Consider the following 18,641-nt stretch of genomic DNA (forward strand, 5'->3'; position numbering starts at 1 on the left):
CAGATATAGATAATCATACATGTGTCTAATTATGGTTGCAGACACACAGTCAACTTGCTCTTTTATGTTCACGAACCGGCTTTGACCGCTCCAATATGGCAGACGGCTTACGTACTGTATAGCGGCCCATAGAAACATCCGCTAATGAGGCATCTCTGTTCTGCTAAAAGAGTTATTGCAAAGTGTTATAATTTTTATGGGATTTATATTTTAAAAAATGTGAATGTAAAAATGTGCTCTATGTAAAAAAGATGCTCTACAGTAGATGGTGGTTTTGCTTGCATAAATAGCCATATTAGCCTTAAGTGACTTAGTGTTTTAGAGAATTAATTTGTTTGGTCTTTACAGTGCTTGTGCCCATTGGGAATTATATCCAAAGTTAAGATACCTGAAGTAAAAAAAAAATAAATAATAATAATAATAATAATAATAATAATTTTGTGTGAAGGATTTTATACTAAATCCAAAATGTCTAATAAACACAAAGTTATAGCCTATATATTTAAAATATATTTAAGAGTTCACACTAAATCTTAAAAAACAAAACAAAGATATAACATATTTATGAAGTTTTTTTAATTTTTTACACTTAAAAACCTGTAAATAAATAGGTCCTTAATCAAATGTAGATTGCCCTTTTGACTTTTTTTTAAGGGGCCATAAACGTACCCAAAATAATTGGTAGTAAGCACTAACCTTTGACTGTGACGTAGACAGTCTGGCTGATGGAGAGCTGGGGTTGGATGAGCACACTGCACTGATACGCCCCCTCATCCATTCCCTTCTGCACATCGCTCAACTTCAGCGTGCCATTCTCGTACACCACCTGACGATGGTTGTCTGGCAATGGCACTATATCTTTATACCACTTGATGGAGTAATAGGGGTAACCAATCACACGACAGTTAATAAAAGTGTTGCGACCCGCCACGGCCGTGATGTTCCGCATGGCCCGGATACTTGGAGGACCTGCAAGAGAGAGAAAAGCGAGAGCAAGAAAGAGAGAGAGAGAGAGAGAGAGAGAGAGAGAGAGAGAGAGAGGAAGGAAGGAAGGAAGGAAGGAAGGAAGGAAGGAAGGAAGGAAGGAAGGAAGGAAGGAAGGAAGGAAGGAAGGAAGGAAGGAAGGAAGGAAGGAAGACAAAAAAGAGGGAGAATGTGGCGGATAGAAAAGGGTAAAAGAAAAGGATTTGAGAAAGAGTGGGAGATGGAAGACCAGGTTTTTCATGGACATTTTGGGTAAAGAAGGGAGAAATGTGGGAGGAAGAAAGCAGAAGAGCGAGTGGTGGAGGGGGAGGAGGGGGGTTAGAATGCCCTTGGTCTTCACAGCACAGATTGTGGTGTAATAGGTGTGTGGATCTAAAGTTTCAATGTGGCTTGTACCGTATCCTTGATCAGAGCTTGGCACAAAGGCACAAACCATGCCTTTATAAATTCAGCAACTGAATGAGGTGTGTTTCTGCAGTTACATTAATATGCCAAGTTAATGGATTTAATGGTAAGGCTATGTGCGGCGTAATCTTAACAATAAAATACTAACCTAATGTGTTTGTGTAGGCAGAGTGAAAATACAACATTACATTTCATAGCAACGTCCCAAAATACACATTTAAAGGATTGAGGACTGCGAGAGCAGAGGCCTTAGAATTATTTTAATGAAACTGTGCCATGTTAGTCTGCTAATAGCTAAATCAGATAAGTTTGATGAGCTAAATGCTAAATAGCTACTGAATTTGAAAAGTAATTCTACACTGTTTTTGTGCTTTTTATTGGAACTGGTCAGTAGAAGTCTGAGGCGGCATTCACACTGACATCGATTTAATCGTTGGAGTTTCCCAAGTCACTGCACTGACCTAATGAAAAAACAGCTTAAATAAGCCTAAGCTGTTAGATTGTTTTAAAGCTGGTCAGTTTTGATGGTTTTGATGGCCAGCAAAAAAACACCTTAGGCTTGTTTATGCAATTTTTTAGCAGGCTGTTGATTGCTAGTACGTGTTCCTGCTCGACTTCAGTTTCATGAAATGGATAATGTGAGCTCCACTATCAGGTAGTCACTGTGCATTTGCATAAAGTTTGCTCAAATTTGTCACAATTTTTTTCTCTAGTAACCTCAAATCACCAACAATCGCTAAACTTGCTCTGTCGCTGCAAAACACTGTCAGTGCGAATGCCCTTTCATGTGATTAGCATATGCTAACAGCTTCTGGTTCTTGCTAGCAAGAACAGTCATCGCCGAATTTGAAAAGGTTAATAATGACCAATTCGTGTTTGTTTTCTTTTCTTTGTTTTGGGAAAGAGACATGGCTGACTTTCTTCAGGACTCTGCTCTCAGATCACACACGAGGATGGAGGGGTATACGAACGAATGGATGGTGAAACACTATGAAGGTTTGAATGGCCAATGCCTGAGGATGCAGAAAGAAAAAAGCAGACAAGGTGGCTTAGGTGTAAAAAAGAGGAACCAAAAGCACAAGGTACGAAGACGTAGAAGGACGTACGAAGACGTAGAAGGACATTTTGTTTCCCTCAAAATGGAGGGCGGATCGGCTTATAAATCGTCGATGGGGCATATGGAGATTTTATGCACACAAATATTCTCATCCTCTCTAACAGCCCACTCCTCAACCTCGTATATCTCTCTTCTTCTGTTGCTCTCTCTCCCTTTCTCTCAGCTCAGCGTGCGTTGTGCTTTGAAGTCACCGCTCTGACAAGTCAACCCTGATGTATTATTCAAGAAGACTGTCGCACAGTATCCCTCTTCTCTCTTCTTCACAGTTATTCTCTGGCTGTCTTTCTATTTCTCTATTTTTCTTTTGTTCTCAAACATAATATATGAATGTATGAACTTAGATAAGGATCCAGACAGTAACTGAGCAACTCTATTGTAACGTTCGCAGGAAGAATGGGCCTTATTGCTCACGGGTGTCTGTGTTTGTTAAATACTGTGTTGCGAAACTATCATCTCAAAAATAAATGTGTGTGCGTGAGATGGATAAGAGTATGTGGTAAAGTCAATGCTGTCAGTTTTCATGAGCGCACTGCGGTCAGAGTGTATTAGTCAGGCAGTGGTGTTTTAAGACTATATGAGTGTGTCCATGAGCATTGGGATCATTCAGTGTGTGTGTGCACTAACTGTGGCTTCCTGGCACGGGGTCTCATTCTCACTGCAATGATTGTTCTGGCATGTCTCCTTAAAGCAGACAGATATGTCATAACTGAACATTTCAGAGAGATAGAGAGAGGAAGAGAGGGTGAATTCAACAGGCCTGTCAACACGACTCAATCTCACTCAGACGGCACGCCCACCGACCGCCCACAGACAGTTCACCAACCGTCTGATGCATATTATGCACAAAACTGTCTCGATCTGGCAAACCTAATCTGATTGGTGCACTGGGTTTTATTTGTCTGCCTGGACACAAAGTCTTTGTTTACAAGGTATTGGGTTGACAAAACAAGCACAACTGAGGATGAAATAATTACTGGAATTTTCAGGTAAGTGGCATCAGATCTTTAAAAAGATATTCAGAGCTGAGGCCTGTTATTTCTCTCTTCTTGGGAAATTTTCTCTCGTTTTGTTTGGAAAGACGTTTCTTCAGCTGATCAATCAGATTATTGTTAAACAACAGCACAATCCATTGAACACACTGTATTCTATCCCTCACAGCCTTGTTTGATATGGCGTTATCCTGACTATGGTCCATTGAAATCCCAATACGTCATAATATGAAAAAAAAATCTGTCACTACTTCTGTTTTCCATTCCTACTTAATTTTTTTTCCAAACTAGTCTTTTATTATGATATAATCTAAAAAATTGTCCACTAATCTTAATTTATCTCCACTTCTCCGCTCACCTCTACACTCCTCTCCTTCTCCACTGCTCTCTGCTCTGCTCCTCTAATACCCTGTAATTTTTCTCCTTTCCCTCCCCTTCTCTGAGTTGTTTCTCTCCTCTCATCTTGTCTTTGCTCCACTTCTCTCCTATCCTCTGAGATTCTATCCTCTTCATTTCTTCTTTAAGTTTTTGCCTCTTCTTTTCTCCACTTTTGTCTTCTCTTATCTTTTCTAATCAAAGTATTTTCCCTCGCTTCTACCCTTCTCTACCATTTCTCCTCTCAGTCTGGTTTCTTAGCTGACGTGTCTCTTTTCTCTTTGGCGTGATGGCGTCTCCCTGTTGCCAGCTCTCCACTCTGTCCCAGAACAGCCAGGACACCACACGTGTGCCAGCCAGCCGGCGACATTGAGACAGAGACACCGTGTATGTGTGAAAGAGAGGAACAAAGACTCAGCAGATGGAGAGACGAACAGGAGAAGTGGAAAGATACAGAGAACACAAACAGATGATCTGACAGTAGAAAGAATGCTGTTCAAGATGAGAAAATGCACAGGTGACAGTGTTGCGATGAACAAACAACATAAGACTCTCCACCCACACACATACCCCCCCACCCACACACACACACAGTGACATTTGAGTTGATCAGAAGCGATGACATCTGGACTTGAGATGAGGTGAAGGAGTTCAGGGGTCAGGGGTCGGGGAGGTGGCGGGTTATAACCCTAAACGTCTGAGATTGAAAAGTAGACAGGCACCTCTTACGTTTATGCGCGCTTGGTACTCGGCGCTACCGGCCGAGTTGCGTGCGGCGCAGCGGTACACGCCCCCATCGCGGATCTGGGGGTTGGTGACATTCACGTGCGAGACAGTGGAGCCGTCGGAGAGCGTGTACTGGCTGGCCCGGTGCGCCGAGTCCCGCGCTACCGGCTCGTCGTCCAGCGTCCAGGTGATGGTGGGGGGAGGGGCGCCTTTGGCTGCACACATGAGAGAGAATGGCTCGCCAGGGGCTACCACGCGCTCACTGAAAGACGAGACGATCCGTGGCGTGCCGTCTGACAGGAAAAAGAGAGAGCAATACAGATAGAAGACTTCATAATCTTTGAAACGCACACTGCTGAAAAATTTCATACGGACAGCTACATTTTTCAAGAGTGATTCAAAAACGGTAAATTTTATGTCACTAATGCTGTATTGCACTATGAAAACTGTGTCCTAACCAGATACGACACTGAAAAAAGCAAGTAAATTTGTTCAAATCATTTTAAACAGAATTTTGATGCTGAACCAAATTTAAATGCATTCAATAAATTTAAATTTTAAAACCGTAAAATGCAAGTTTACTTGATCCAGATTTTTACAGATCACTAGGGATCTGCTCTTAATTTTTCCAGATGCTTGGTTCCTTTCTGTTTCTGTAAATTAAAAACCAAATATATTCTGATAAACTGTTATGCATTTGTGTTGTGCAGTATTTCATGTTCATTTTGAACAGCAAAAGTTCCTGTTACTGGAAACTTGTCGTGTCATGCCTGTGTAGGACTATTATAAAAATAATAGTAATCTAATTTTGGAACTTTGATGCAAAAAAATGTATTTAACCAATGCAGAGTTAGAATCCGAACCACAACCTTCAGCGCCGTCCCATTATCCACTCACCCTCAAGCAATATGATGGAGAAGTCCTGTGCGGTCTGACCCTTGCGGGTGGCAAAGCACTGATATGCCCCTGAGTGTCTTTTCTGGGCTGCCGTGATGAAGAGTGTCTCGTTGTGGGCACCCTGGATGGAGAAGTGCTGGTCGGGCACGATGGGTTCTGTGTTGCGGAACCAGGAGACGGTAAAGTGGGGCGAGCCCTGAACAGCACATGAAAGAATCACTGTGCTGCTGATGCCTGTTTTCAGGTTCTTGGGGGATAAAGTGACTCTCAGAGGCTCTGTGGAGAAAGAGAGAGAGAGAGGTTTTTGAGTCTGAGGGTTCAGTTTTGAATAAATATATATTCTTTTAGAGCAAAAGTTAAAATGATGTTGTGCCTCATCAGTCCTATGTTTTTGTGACAGATAGATTAGATAGATAGATAGATAGATAGATAGATAGATAGATAGATAGATAGATAGATAGATAGATAGATAGATAGATAGATAGATAGATAGATAGATAGATAGATAGATAGATAGATAGATAGATAGATAGATAGATGGATGGAGAGAGCGAGAGAAAATGTCAGTGAGCAATAAGGCAGCTGGTGTTATGTGCTGGAGGCCTTTGTGCATGATGGTGTGTGTGTGTGTGTGTGTGTGTGGGGGTATGTATGTATTTGTGTGTGCCCTCCTCTCCTCCTGTCCTGTCAGAATCTGTGTGAGCACACTGGTGTGATGTGCCCACTGGCTAAAAGTCCAAATGTCCACCCCACCTCCCATTCTTTTATTCCCCTCTTCTTTTCACATTAAGACTCCAGCTAATACCACCCCACTGGTCTAAGATCCCTCCCCATGTCTGCACATACACCCATTTCTGGTAAAACAGGGGTCAGACTGGAGAGGCCACAACAGTCTTCCTGTCCTCTCATATTGCTTTCTCTGAAAGTCACAGAGAAGGTGGCAGAGGCCTATCAGTGTGCCAAAATCACTTAAACACAAATGTGCTTCTTGCTTACTCACTCCCTGCTATAATCTGTTCGATATCTCTTTCTCCCTATAACACAGTTGCACAGGAGATAAGGGGCATTAGATTGGTTCGATGGCATGGTGTTGCACCTACTTGACCTGGACCCTCTCCTTTGAATGAAAGGTTTTGGCTATTCCAGGACTTTGTAAGAGATGGACGAATAAATCACTCCATAAACTGACACCCAACCAGTGACCCAGATCCACTGGCCCTGGTTTTTTTCATGATTGGGTTAACCCTTCTACTTCAAATGGTGAGTACTTCGATAGGGCAACCAAAACTCTGGGGCAAGAGTCCTCAACTCCTCATGTTCCTATAGTTCCAACTCCAACACACCTAAGCCAGCAAATCAAGTTCATTGGATTCAGTTGAAAATCACAGGCAGGTTAATTGAAAGCAATGTCAGAACTGATCTTTCTGTAGGAAGGTTGATCTCCAGAACCAAGGATGAGGACACCTGCTACAGGGTTTTGGTTTCTGCTTTGGGGAATAGAGTAGGTGGGCTATTACTTTGAAGTTGCACGTTCCTATATCTTCTGTTAGTTTTGGAACAACATTTCAGTTAAACAAACATAGTTCTAATCCTACTCTTACTAAGCCTAACCACAGCTCTATCCCTATGCATAATTATGACTGTTTGATAGGAATGTTGTCCAAGGACCAACAAGTTGATTCAGAAACATGTCCTTTTTGATGAAACCAGTGAAAAGGATGATAAGATTTTGCCAAGTATACTGTACATGTTGAAAGAACATTCTCGTCAAACGAACATAATCCCTAACCCCAGGCTCATAAGAATGGTGTTGAAGCTCCAACCACAGCCCTATCCCTATGCCTAACCATAAAATCCAAGTTCAGGAACGTGGTTCCAGGACGAACAAGGATGTTGATCCAAGAACATATCTAAAAATTAAAGGGTGAAGATAGCTTGTAACTTTTTAAAAACTTGCATTTTTCCCTCAACAAAAGTATAATGGTGATGTTTTATGTAATTTACTCCTGCCCTACCACTAGTCCTTTTTGTCACTCCCCTCTTTCCCTTTATTTCCTATTTTATTTCCTTACCGATGACATTAAGGTGTCCTGTGACCTCTTTGGAGCCAAAGCTGTTGGTGACTTCACAGATGTAGTTTCCGGAGTCTTCCAGGCGGAGATCGCTGATTGTGAGGCCGGTCAGTCGCCGCGTCCAGCGGGAGTCAGCAGGAAGCGGCCTCCCATCCTTCAGCCAGCGGATGGTAGGGTTGGGGTACCCGGAGGCGATGCAGGGCAACTCTATGCTGCGCCCCACTTGTACCTCTCCTGACTGGAAACTGTCCATCACAGAAGGCGGGGATTCAGTGGGGTCTAAGGAAAGAGAGAAAGCAATAATATCTAATTACAACAACAATTTACAAACATACATCTTAAGGGTACAGTAGCAAAACTGCCTGATTAATTCTAATGGTCTGAGTAAAAGTAGAAAATGCTCATGTTTGAACAAATTACAACATTTTTTTCTGCAAAATCCCTTAACTTAAATCATAAGCGGCCTTGAGGGAAAAAATATACAATTAAAAATGTAGAATATAATCCCTTTAAATACCAATGACATAAATTAGAATCTTAATGTTACTTCTCAAAGAATCACATTTAAGACAGTAACAAAACCATTTACGAAAATATGGTTCGTAGACTATGATTGACAAAAATGACAAAGATGTCAATTGCCCAACACACCCACACAAACCCTCATACTCACCCAGCACAGAGAGACGAGCCCCATTGCTCTGCCTGGTTTCTCCGCTGTATTTGTGCTTGGTGATGCAGCGGTATGTAGAGAGGGCGTCCTCTTTCTGAACGTCAGATATGTAGAGGGCCCCATATGATGTCAGGAAAAACCTGTTACCTGAAGACAGAGAAGAGGAGATATAAACATGTGCACATGAATTTCACTGCCCCACAAATTAATAGAAAACACTGAAGCCACATGATTCAAAAAGTCCCTTCAGTACCAACTTTATGTGCAAATCTTCAACCACAGGAATTGAATTCAGTCAGTCACAGATTTTATAAAAAAAATCCCAACGTTATAATTGGTAAGAATACTTGCTCACTGAGATACAAATTCGTCCAGAAATATGTCTCCAGTTACCACATACAAAACCTAACGAGCATGCATGAAAGAATTTTTGAAGGAGACAACAAGTCATTCATTACAGACTAAGATTCAAATATTTGATGTGTATGTTATTGTAACAGTATATTACTGTCACGTTCATTTCACATCAGTGAGGCCTGACTCCACTCTGATTTATCTATACATCCATGAAGGCCATATTTTACATTGCAGCACTCACCCAGAAGCCAGAAGTGGTTGATAAATGTTTCTCCTTCCTTTTCAGTCCTTCTTATTCAAATCAAATAAGATGTTTGATGATATGTGTTTTTTTGTGGTCATTGTGTGTGATTTCATAGTTAGGCAGAATTTTTATGGACACTATATAGAGATCTGTATCTATATTGTTTCTCACGGAGGGCAACATCCTCAGAAACATCTAAACACCTAAGTTAATAATTGAAACATAACTGAGAAGTCCCATGAGCTATGAAAGAGCAACCTACGAGCAATAAAATGTGTATGCGTAGAGTAAAAAAAAAAAAAGAAAAAAAGAAGAGTTTGTCTGTGTTCTGCTAAACTGCACATCACTGGTCACAATAACAACAGTAAAGTATGTCAGTGTGTGAGAACAGTCAGTCAGTCCCTGTGTGTGTCCTACTTTCTCCAGGCAGGCAAGGCATGTGGATTAGGCCAACCGCTCCGTTATGAGAAAACTAACTGGACTGGAAATGTAAAACTCACAAAACACAAGTCTGACACAAACACATATATAAGCACACTTTAAGACCACACCTTCAGCTATAGGTCAACATCTGGAGTCATATCCACACTGTGACTCATTAAAAAACATGAAGATGTGTTTAGACTATATATATTTATGCTGAGGTATCATTAGTTGACTATCTTGTTTATCCATTTATATTATGACAAACTTGTGCATTCAAAACTCACTCAACAAGACACAACGTTCCTACAGAAAGCAGGATTACCCAGTGGGAAGAGCATGTGTGTGTGTGAAGGATGGCGATCGATGCGTTTTATGGCTCGAGAGCTTCATCCAACGCAGATTTATGAAAGCGGAGAGGACAGGCTTGACTCGGCAGCCCACACACACACTCCATCACTATAACAAGCAGCTCACACACACACACACACACAGACATGCAGATAGTAGCTAGAGACAAACAAAGACAATGGCTGGAAACAAAGATAAATTCAGCGTGTGTCTGTGTGAATGTCATGGCCATGTGATAAGGCAATAAAATGAAGTATGTGTGCTCAAAATTGTGTGTGTGTGTGTATAGATGTGTGATTATTTGCGTCACAAAAATGTATTGCTGAATGAATATTTGTATGACAGCTAAGCACAAGCATACTGTACGTGTGAATAGACACAGTGTCTGTGTAGGTATTGTTGTCACGCTGAGTGCTAGGCCCAGCAAACTGTAATTTAAGAGTCGGCCCTCGCGCTCCAACCTGCATATTAAGCCTTACAGGATAATATGCACTTGGTGACTTTAACCCCCTACAACATCAGCGCAACGCTGTCACAACATTTCACCCAGAGCGAGAGACCAGGGAGGGAGAGAGAGCGAGAGAAAGAGAGGTAGTCAGTGAGTAATTTTGGTTTAATCGCAGTCACTTGGATCTTTCTCATTGTGAAGACTGGTAAATTAAATATCAGCAACCAGGGATACAAGGTCTCCCTTTCTCGCAATTTTTCTTTTTCACTCTGCCTTCATTTTTTTTTTTTTTACCCCTTAGCTGTATAATTTGCACAAATGAAGTGAAATATTAAACAGTTATTTCACCCAAAAATGTAAATTCTGTCATCATTTACTTATGTTGTCCACTGGTTTCTTCTGAAGAACACAAAAGGAGATATTTTGAGTAAAGTTCACACTGTTCTATTCTATACAAACTGCTCTTTTCTATACCAAAAAACAAAAACAAAAAACAAAACAAAGTTTTCCACATGATGTGCTACATTTCACTTCACAAACTTTAACTATAGATTTGTGTGATGATCAGTCAACACTGTTTCATGGCAACTATCATAACTATTGTACATTTAGGCAAACGGTAGCAAATTCATAAGAATTCATACAATCTCTTTTTGTAAATTTTTGTACGATCTGTCCCACTGAGGGTTAGGTTTAGGGGTGGAACTTCATGTTTTTTTTAAATTATTATTATTTTATCGTATTGTACGAAATTGCCACCTTGAGGTCTCAAAATTTGAGATTTCAGATCAACGTACAACAAATATTTTCAGAAAACATCACCTTTAATTTGGGTTAGGTGTCATCAAGGTTTTAAATGACGTGATGGTAAAATCACTCCATACTCCCTCCATTTTTATTTTCTTCCACTCATTTTCTCCATATCTCTTTTTCACCATATCTTAATTTTTGGGGGGGCTGAGGAGGGAAATGTTGCAAGCCATATTCAAACCCACATTTCCCATATGAGCACCACAGTTGCACATCTGCTACTTAAAATAAGTGGATTCCTTTATTTGAGTATTGATTTATGCTTTAAAGAAAACCTGTGTATGTCGTGCATGTGTGTGTGACTTTACATAAGACATTTGTTTTCACGCAAGAAGTGACCCGTTGGGTGTACAGAATAAAAAATGGAGATTGATGGATTAAAAGAGAGACAGACAGAGTTATGCACATATTAGTCCCACGTCTCCTTGCGATCAGTTCTGTTTGGGAGTGCGGATCAATTCTTGTCTAGTCTTCCTTCGCCTTGAGGTGTGTGTGTGTATGAAGGATTAGAGGGGGGGCATGTAAGGTCTGTCTAAAACAAGGGCTTGAGTGTACCACACACATACACGGTTCTGTGGTAGTGCTGGAGTGTGTAGCGTGGGCAGCCTGGGGCATCATGTCAGACCGAAAGAAGAAAAAAAATTGTGGAATTGGATTTATGTGTGGAGCATGGCAACCTTCCAGTTACATCTCACTCTACACAGACTCCCAAAGGCCAGAGAAACACACGCACACACACATAAAGAGAAAAGAGGTTTGTATACATGTTGGAAAATGTGTATTTTTTGTTACGGGATGTCAGGAGGGCAGGAAAACTCTCTCGCTCTCTCAGCACAGTGCAGCTGAGAAAGATCCGGTCTAAAAATAAAACCCTACCGGAAGTAAAGCCGCCATTTTCCTGCCATCCTTTTCAAGGTAAAAAGAAACAGAGTATGATGGGATATGAATAGTAATGTGAAATACACAATAGTGTGGAAAATAGAACAACAACAAAAAATACAATTGAAATGCACGAATGCCAGGGTACTCTGAGGTAGAGGCGGAGAACGACAGAACGACAACAGAAGGGAAAAGAGGAAGAAGACGCGCACGAGATGAGAGGAAAGCAATACCAAAATATCACAAATAAAAAGAGATCGAGAGAGAGCGACAGAAGGAGAATGCATGATGACAGAACGATAGACACATGAAGATGGAGGGAGAGAGAAAAAAAGAGGGGTGTGGGCTGTTGTTGAATTTGCTCTAGGAGCTCCCATGCAAATGATGGCGCCGCTGCAATGCTAACGAGGACCGGGTTTCAAACTGTTCGGCCCATTACTTATTAATGCTCTGCGTCTCTTCCCCCTCCCTCTTTCCCTCTCTCGCTCCACTTTTCCCTCTCTCTCTCTCTCTCTCTCTCTCACTGTTGCTAGGGCCCCTGCGCTCACGTGACGTGGGTTAGGGGGCGCTGCGGTGGCATGTGCAAAAACATAGCGAGAGAAGGAGGGAGGGATGATGGGAAGGCTGGCGAGGAGGGGAGTAAACGGTGGGGATGCTAACATTCGTTTGTTCGTTAAGCCACAAACGGGCTACCAGGGCACGCACGGAGAGCCTGGCACACGGAGAGACAGGCCAGCCAGGGCTCTGATTGGCCGCGGGCGGGACTCAACGTCATTTCGATGCAGAATATGGTTAACGAAGGAGAGCTGACAAAAATCAAGAGAGCTGAGAGAGCTAGAGGGAATCAAAGATTAAAAACAATGTCACCAAGTGAAGGAAGACAGTTGGTGATGGGACAGAGAAGGAAAGATGAAGCGAAAAAAATTCTGCTGTTGACTCTTTTTTCTTCCTTCCACAGAAACAGTCACGCTCAAAAACGCACTGCACTGCTGATTTAGTAAGAAAGCCTCAACCAAATCTTCCTTGACACGATATGGTGTTTCCAAAGATGACACTAGTTCCTGCTCGCCTGCCCTTGTCTTACAACAAAGCACCCTTTATACACCTGATGGACCCTAATGCTGGATATATGTAATGTCAAGTGTCAAGCTCAGTTATAATACAATGGACAGTTCTGAACATGGATGTTGATTGGTCAAACATCGTTAATGTGAAACACCTGCTTAACAGCACCCTTACACCATATCTTCACCATATTTCTGACATACTCCAAGCTTTTGCGCTACTTTTGACAACAGAACCAATGGATTTGGAACTTTTGAGTGTAGACAGCCTCGAGCTGTTGCGCCTGGTTTAGACACAGAGTTAGAGGCAAACTATTAACTTTAGTTTACATACTGTATATCTTCTAGTGGAAGGGCAGCACTTAAAGATTTTTCAGATGTGCCCTTATTTTATTTATGTTGTGAGGGTATCATTTTAGCAATGCAGTAAAGGCACTACAGGTGTACTACATTATAAATATAGTCATGACCGAAGGGGCTGCAGATGCTCCACTGCATGTCATGCCTAAAGCCCAGTAGCTCTGACTTTATTCACATATAGTGTGCTCAAAGAACTTGCAGTTACATTTAGATAAGGAAGCATATTTCTTCAACCAATGCACCACACATTTATTGTGCCTTTTCCTTCACCTACTTCTTCCACTTCCCTGCTGTCACTCTTTCCTTCCCACCCACTCTTGTCCAACTTCAGCCTGAGTTCTGTAGTTGCACTGGCTCCCGCTGTTCTCCTCGTCTCCATACTCCAACGTTCCGGCTCACTCTTCTTGAGAACCTCAATTACATCTGTGTGGGTGATCTCTATGGCCATGTTCACACAGCAGCACGAATACGATTATCATTCCTGTATTTGAATCCTTAATACAGTTGTGTTCACACACAGTTCAGGTATTTACGGTTGAGTGATATCAGCATTCTATAACCAAACTCACACTTGTAAATTTTCAGCAAATGTTTTTTTCGGGGGACCAACGTTTTTTGTGTGGACGGAAACAGACTGAGCAACATTCTTATATCATACAGTCTTATAGAGACATATACACAAGTTGTATGTCATTTGAAGGTTTTATCAGAAGGTCGCATCAGTTTTGAGATCTGACCCTGCAGTTGGTTAATTAAGATTTGATTGGACTCTTGTCATGTCATCTGTTTTAAGACTTTGCCGTTTTATGGATGTCGCCACAAATAAAACACTTGACTTCCAATTATACATATAGTGTTTGAGACATATTGTGAGCTTTTGTGTTAACAGGATATTTTGTTACTCACGTCTGTATGTAAATGCAGTTGTCAATCCCAAACACTGACAGATTGAATGCAGCCTCTCTTTTAAAAACTTTAGCTATCTGATATAAGTTGTCCCACATTCTCTGTCCTGACAGTATGTGTTCATGCAAGTCTGTGTGCAACTCAAAATGCATTCTTTGAAAACAGACATAAACAAAATGTTCCTCAAGGGTATTAAATGTGTTTGTAGCAGTTTTAGGGCTGCTGATCTGGATTGTGACTTGAAGACCTCTATGATCTATAGTGGAATATGTACATCTCCGAGAAGTCACCTATTAAATCCTTCTATTTTACAGCACTGATAACATTAAACAACACAAAACCCAATTGTTTTAATGTGAAACACAACAAAGCCTTACTAGATTACATAAAATACTAAGACAGACTTTTGAATTCACTTTCTGAGAATCAGAAAGGTCAAAATGTCAAATAAAGAGCCAGATGTCCCCCATGTAATCCATGCATGCATGTTAGTATTCATCCGAGTGCCTACTCCGTCCTGGTTCGTCCTAATGACAGGACACGGGGGGCAGGCATAAAACATTGCTGAGTGTGGAGAGTTCAACTATAAACATGTGTTCTTCTGGCCACAACATGTGTGTGAGAGTGTGTGTGTGTACGATTCCGCCATCATTGCATCGCCAAGGTCAGAGCGGAGTCACCCCGATAAACCTAATTTGCTTTTGATATCAATGCTGTTCACACATACATAATTACACATGCATACGCACATACACCGCCACAAAAGGAGTGTAAATAATCGTGTATGACTGGCTAAGTGTGGGCGATCTAATTGCATTTTGGTGACTTACAAACTGCGATGTAACCTTCAAATCTGTCTTCAGCCTGATTCATGAAGAATAAAGGCTTAAATTAGTGGAAACAGGAGATGGTCAGGGTAACTTTACAAAAATGAGCCATGTGAGGAGAGAGTATTTATATAGTGTCAAATAATTTCAGCACCAAGGACAGCACCGACACACACTCACAACTTTAGAACTGCTAGTAGTGTATCTAACACAGCTGCTCCAGACCAGCACCTTGGACAGTTTCCGAAAGTGCGGCTGTCCACAACACAATCCCTTTTACATAGAAACAACAGAACGGAGGTATACGCCAACAAAATACAACACCGCACAAATCCCAACCTCACAATGCCACATCATGTTACACCAGGCCATGGAGATGCCCAAAGGGTCGCTGTGGATACGCACAGAACAAATTAAATAGTAATGTGACATATGGTACATGGCCGCAAAACCCAACCCAGCAACAGTGACACAAACATTTACTAACTGCAGAGGACAAAAACAGCTACCTGCTAAGTCATAAAGCAAGAGGGAAGAGGGAAATGGAGGTGGAATCTGTGATACTATATCTGCCTGTCATCCATCCATCCATCCATCCATCCATCCATCCATCCATCCATCCATCCATCCATCCATCCATCCATCCATCTATCTATCTATCTATCTATCTATCTATCTATCTATCTATCTATCTATCTATCTATCTATCTATCTATCTATCTATCTATCTATCTATCTATCTATCTATCTATCTATCTATCTATCTATCGTCTCTTCACATCTGCAAACACAAAATTACCACACACTGCAGTGTAGCCATGCACATTAATGAACATTTGCCCAGAGTGTGGTGTGTGTGTGTGTTGTTGAGGAAGTAATTAAGATTGAACTGCAATAAAACACCCATCCTGATAAATCTTAAGGCCTGTATTAACTGAAGTATCTGACTGGAGCATGAATGGGAATGAACAGAGCTCCGGCAGAATCAATACCCCCCTCGCTCTCACTTTCTTCTGCTCCACCTCTCACCGCCACCATCATTTCTTTTCTTCTGCTTTCTCTTGGCCGCAAAAGAATTACTCAGCGCCTGACAATAGGACATCTACACCCTCCGACAATAGCCACTCATTCCTTCAGTGGCCCCCCTTTCACTATCTACACTTATGAATGATATCTCTCCTTCATTTCAGCTCTATTCACATTCAAAGCAGAGAGAACAAGCAGCCTGAAGTGTCTTGTAATAATAGAAGCATAGTTTGATAAAAGACGCCTGACACCTTGCAGGCTCTCAATGACAATGCAAAAGTTGTGTCTGGGATGCTTGATGTAAGGTTGTGAGGATGTTTGTCATATCTAAAGGCCAGCTCATGAAGCTACAGAATTACCGGTCTCCACCTCTCTATGAGGTTGGAGGTTGCAACTGTGTAAGGTTCCAAGAAGAACATCTTACTGTTCAAGAAACGCACCTGTATGGGAGATTTCAGCTTCTTAAAGGACAATTTCACCCCAAAATTGAAAGCCTATCATTTACTCACCCACATCTAATTTCAAATCTGCATTATTTTCTTTCTTTCTGTGGAACATTAAAGTTTTTAAACATATTAGGAAAGACAAAATAAAAATGTTGGGGTGAATTTTCCATTTACGTTTCAACTGAAGCAAAAGTTTCCATTTACCTTACACAATATTATTAAAGTGATTGCAGTGATTCTTCATTCTACAGGTACATTTTGGGTTTTCTCTTATTTTCTCCTTTTTCCAAACCCTCCTCATTTCCAACAGACTTCCACCTCTTGACCCTTCACTTCACTATATTATTTTCCACCACACCCTTCTTACATTCCCTCCCCTCGATCTCTCTCTCTCTTTCTCTGTGCAATGGTTGGAGGAGAGTGGGTTTGTGGAGGACTAATATGCTCATTAAAAAGGCATGCTTCACCGTCAAATGCCAGCTGCCGCTCTTTTCCCTCCTCCTTCTATCCCTCTCTCTCTTAGTTTCATACAGTGGGAAATTGTGAAACCCATGTTCAACCTCAACCACCGCTTATGTCTGAAAATAATAAGTCAACACACACACACAGACATACACACACACACACACACACACACACACACACACACACACACACACACACACACACACACACACACACACACACACACACACACACACACACACACACACACACACACACACACACACACACACACACACACACACACACACACACACACACAGAATGTATATATACATTCATTCTCTCTCTCTGCCGGTGCTGGTTAAAGCCTCTCCCATACTCAGCAGCCTAATTAGAATAAATATTCAAGGGGCACAATGTGAAAGAAAGGAGCAAAAAAGGAAGGGGAAGGACAACAAGAGAGGCCTTAACAGGAACACCACCACTGGAGGAAGTAGATGCCAAAAGACTAGGAAAAAAAGACAAGAGAGAATGAAACTGAGAGAAGAAAATGGGATTTTTTTTTTTTTTTATGTGCTAAATTGTATTATCCATCCCTGTAGGTTGCTCTTTTATATAGGTCTCAGTTAGAGGTCTCCTAATATTTTGAGCACAGTTTGAGATATTTTCTGAAAGGGTGACAGCAATGCCATAGAACAATTTTTGGGTTCTCCAAAGAACCTTTTACCATTTTATCTTAGTCTGAAGAACAATTTGAAAATCTAAAGAAACATTTCCCTCTATAAACAACCTTTTGTACAATGGAAAGTTTCCATGGATGTTAAATGTTCTTTATGGAACCATCAATGTCAAAAAAGTACCTTTTATTTTTTTTTAAAGTGTAGAGGAGACATGTGAGGTTCCTTTTTCCCCCCCTACAGAGACTTCTCCTTTTTCTCTCCATTTAATGTCATTGTTGTCTTGGAGATATTAAACCATTGAGATATTAAAGAGATCTTGTGTTATTCTTCTTCCATGCTGTCATGTCTTCAAACACACACGTAAAAACGGTTGACAAAATCCAAACACATTTGCAGTCCTTTTGTGAGTCTCCTCGTTTAATAATTAAGGCTCATTGATAATTGATATGGACACGGGCCTTAAGAAGCAGAAATAAGAAATTCATATCTAATGAACATCACCAAAGAGAACTAACACTACCAAACATGAGCAGATTATCTGCAGTCTGGAGGAAAGAATGAGCAAACCAGGCAAAAGCAAAAAAACGCATCTGTGTTTGCTGTTAAATATCTTGCCAGAAAATCAATTATTAATAAACTAACCAGGCCTGTTGCACTCAAGATGAGATGAAGCTGTAAGGTGCATGTGTGTAACAGACAATGATTGATGTAGGAATTGTCGGTGAGGTTGACTTAAATCTGTAGGCTGAATGTGCAGAATACAAGGCATAAACACACACGCACATACACACATTACACACTGGCCATTCCCACACAAATCAATACAGAGTCTCGCCAAGGAAAGTTTGGCCTGGCTGTGACTCCTACACTGAGGCAAGAGCGCCAAAACATCACTCACGGAGAACTGCACTGCTTCTTCCTTAGGTTTGTGATTACGTTTGCTGATTTTTTATTTATTTAAGATTTAAAAGATGTTTTAAATTGAGTAAAACCTCTAAACAGGTGTATGACTGCTTTTTCACATTTGCTTATGTGCATTCTTCCACAAACACCAGCCTAAAACGTATTCAGACACTTAAATCACACATACATAATAAAACAATTACATTGAAAATAAATTACTCTAGAAATGTTC

The 18,641-nt window shown here is 41.1% G+C and overlaps 1 protein-coding gene across 1 annotated transcript in view; it reads right to left on the minus strand.

Moving 5' to 3' along the window:
- Positions 1–743: 743 nt before the first annotated feature.
- The window catches only part of dscaml1 (Down syndrome cell adhesion molecule like 1), a 79,110-nt gene continuing 61,212 nt past the window's right edge, over positions 744–18,641 (minus strand). Inside the window, exons 4-8 of the mRNA XM_082181179.1 lie at positions 8,239–8,385; positions 7,566–7,844; positions 5,494–5,769; positions 4,600–4,889; positions 744–969 (exon numbers count right to left, since the gene is read on the minus strand). Of these exons, the coding sequence (XP_082037305.1) occupies positions 895–969; positions 4,600–4,889; positions 5,494–5,769; positions 7,566–7,844; positions 8,239–8,385 (1,067 nt within the window). The 3' untranslated portion in view covers positions 744–894. The remainder of the gene's footprint in view (positions 970–4,599; positions 4,890–5,493; positions 5,770–7,565; positions 7,845–8,238; positions 8,386–18,641) is intronic.

This window comes from Leuciscus leuciscus (genome assembly GCF_965113295.1).
Source record: "Leuciscus leuciscus genome assembly, chromosome: 9".
Classification (NCBI taxonomy): domain Eukaryota; kingdom Metazoa; phylum Chordata; class Actinopteri; order Cypriniformes; family Leuciscidae; genus Leuciscus; species Leuciscus leuciscus.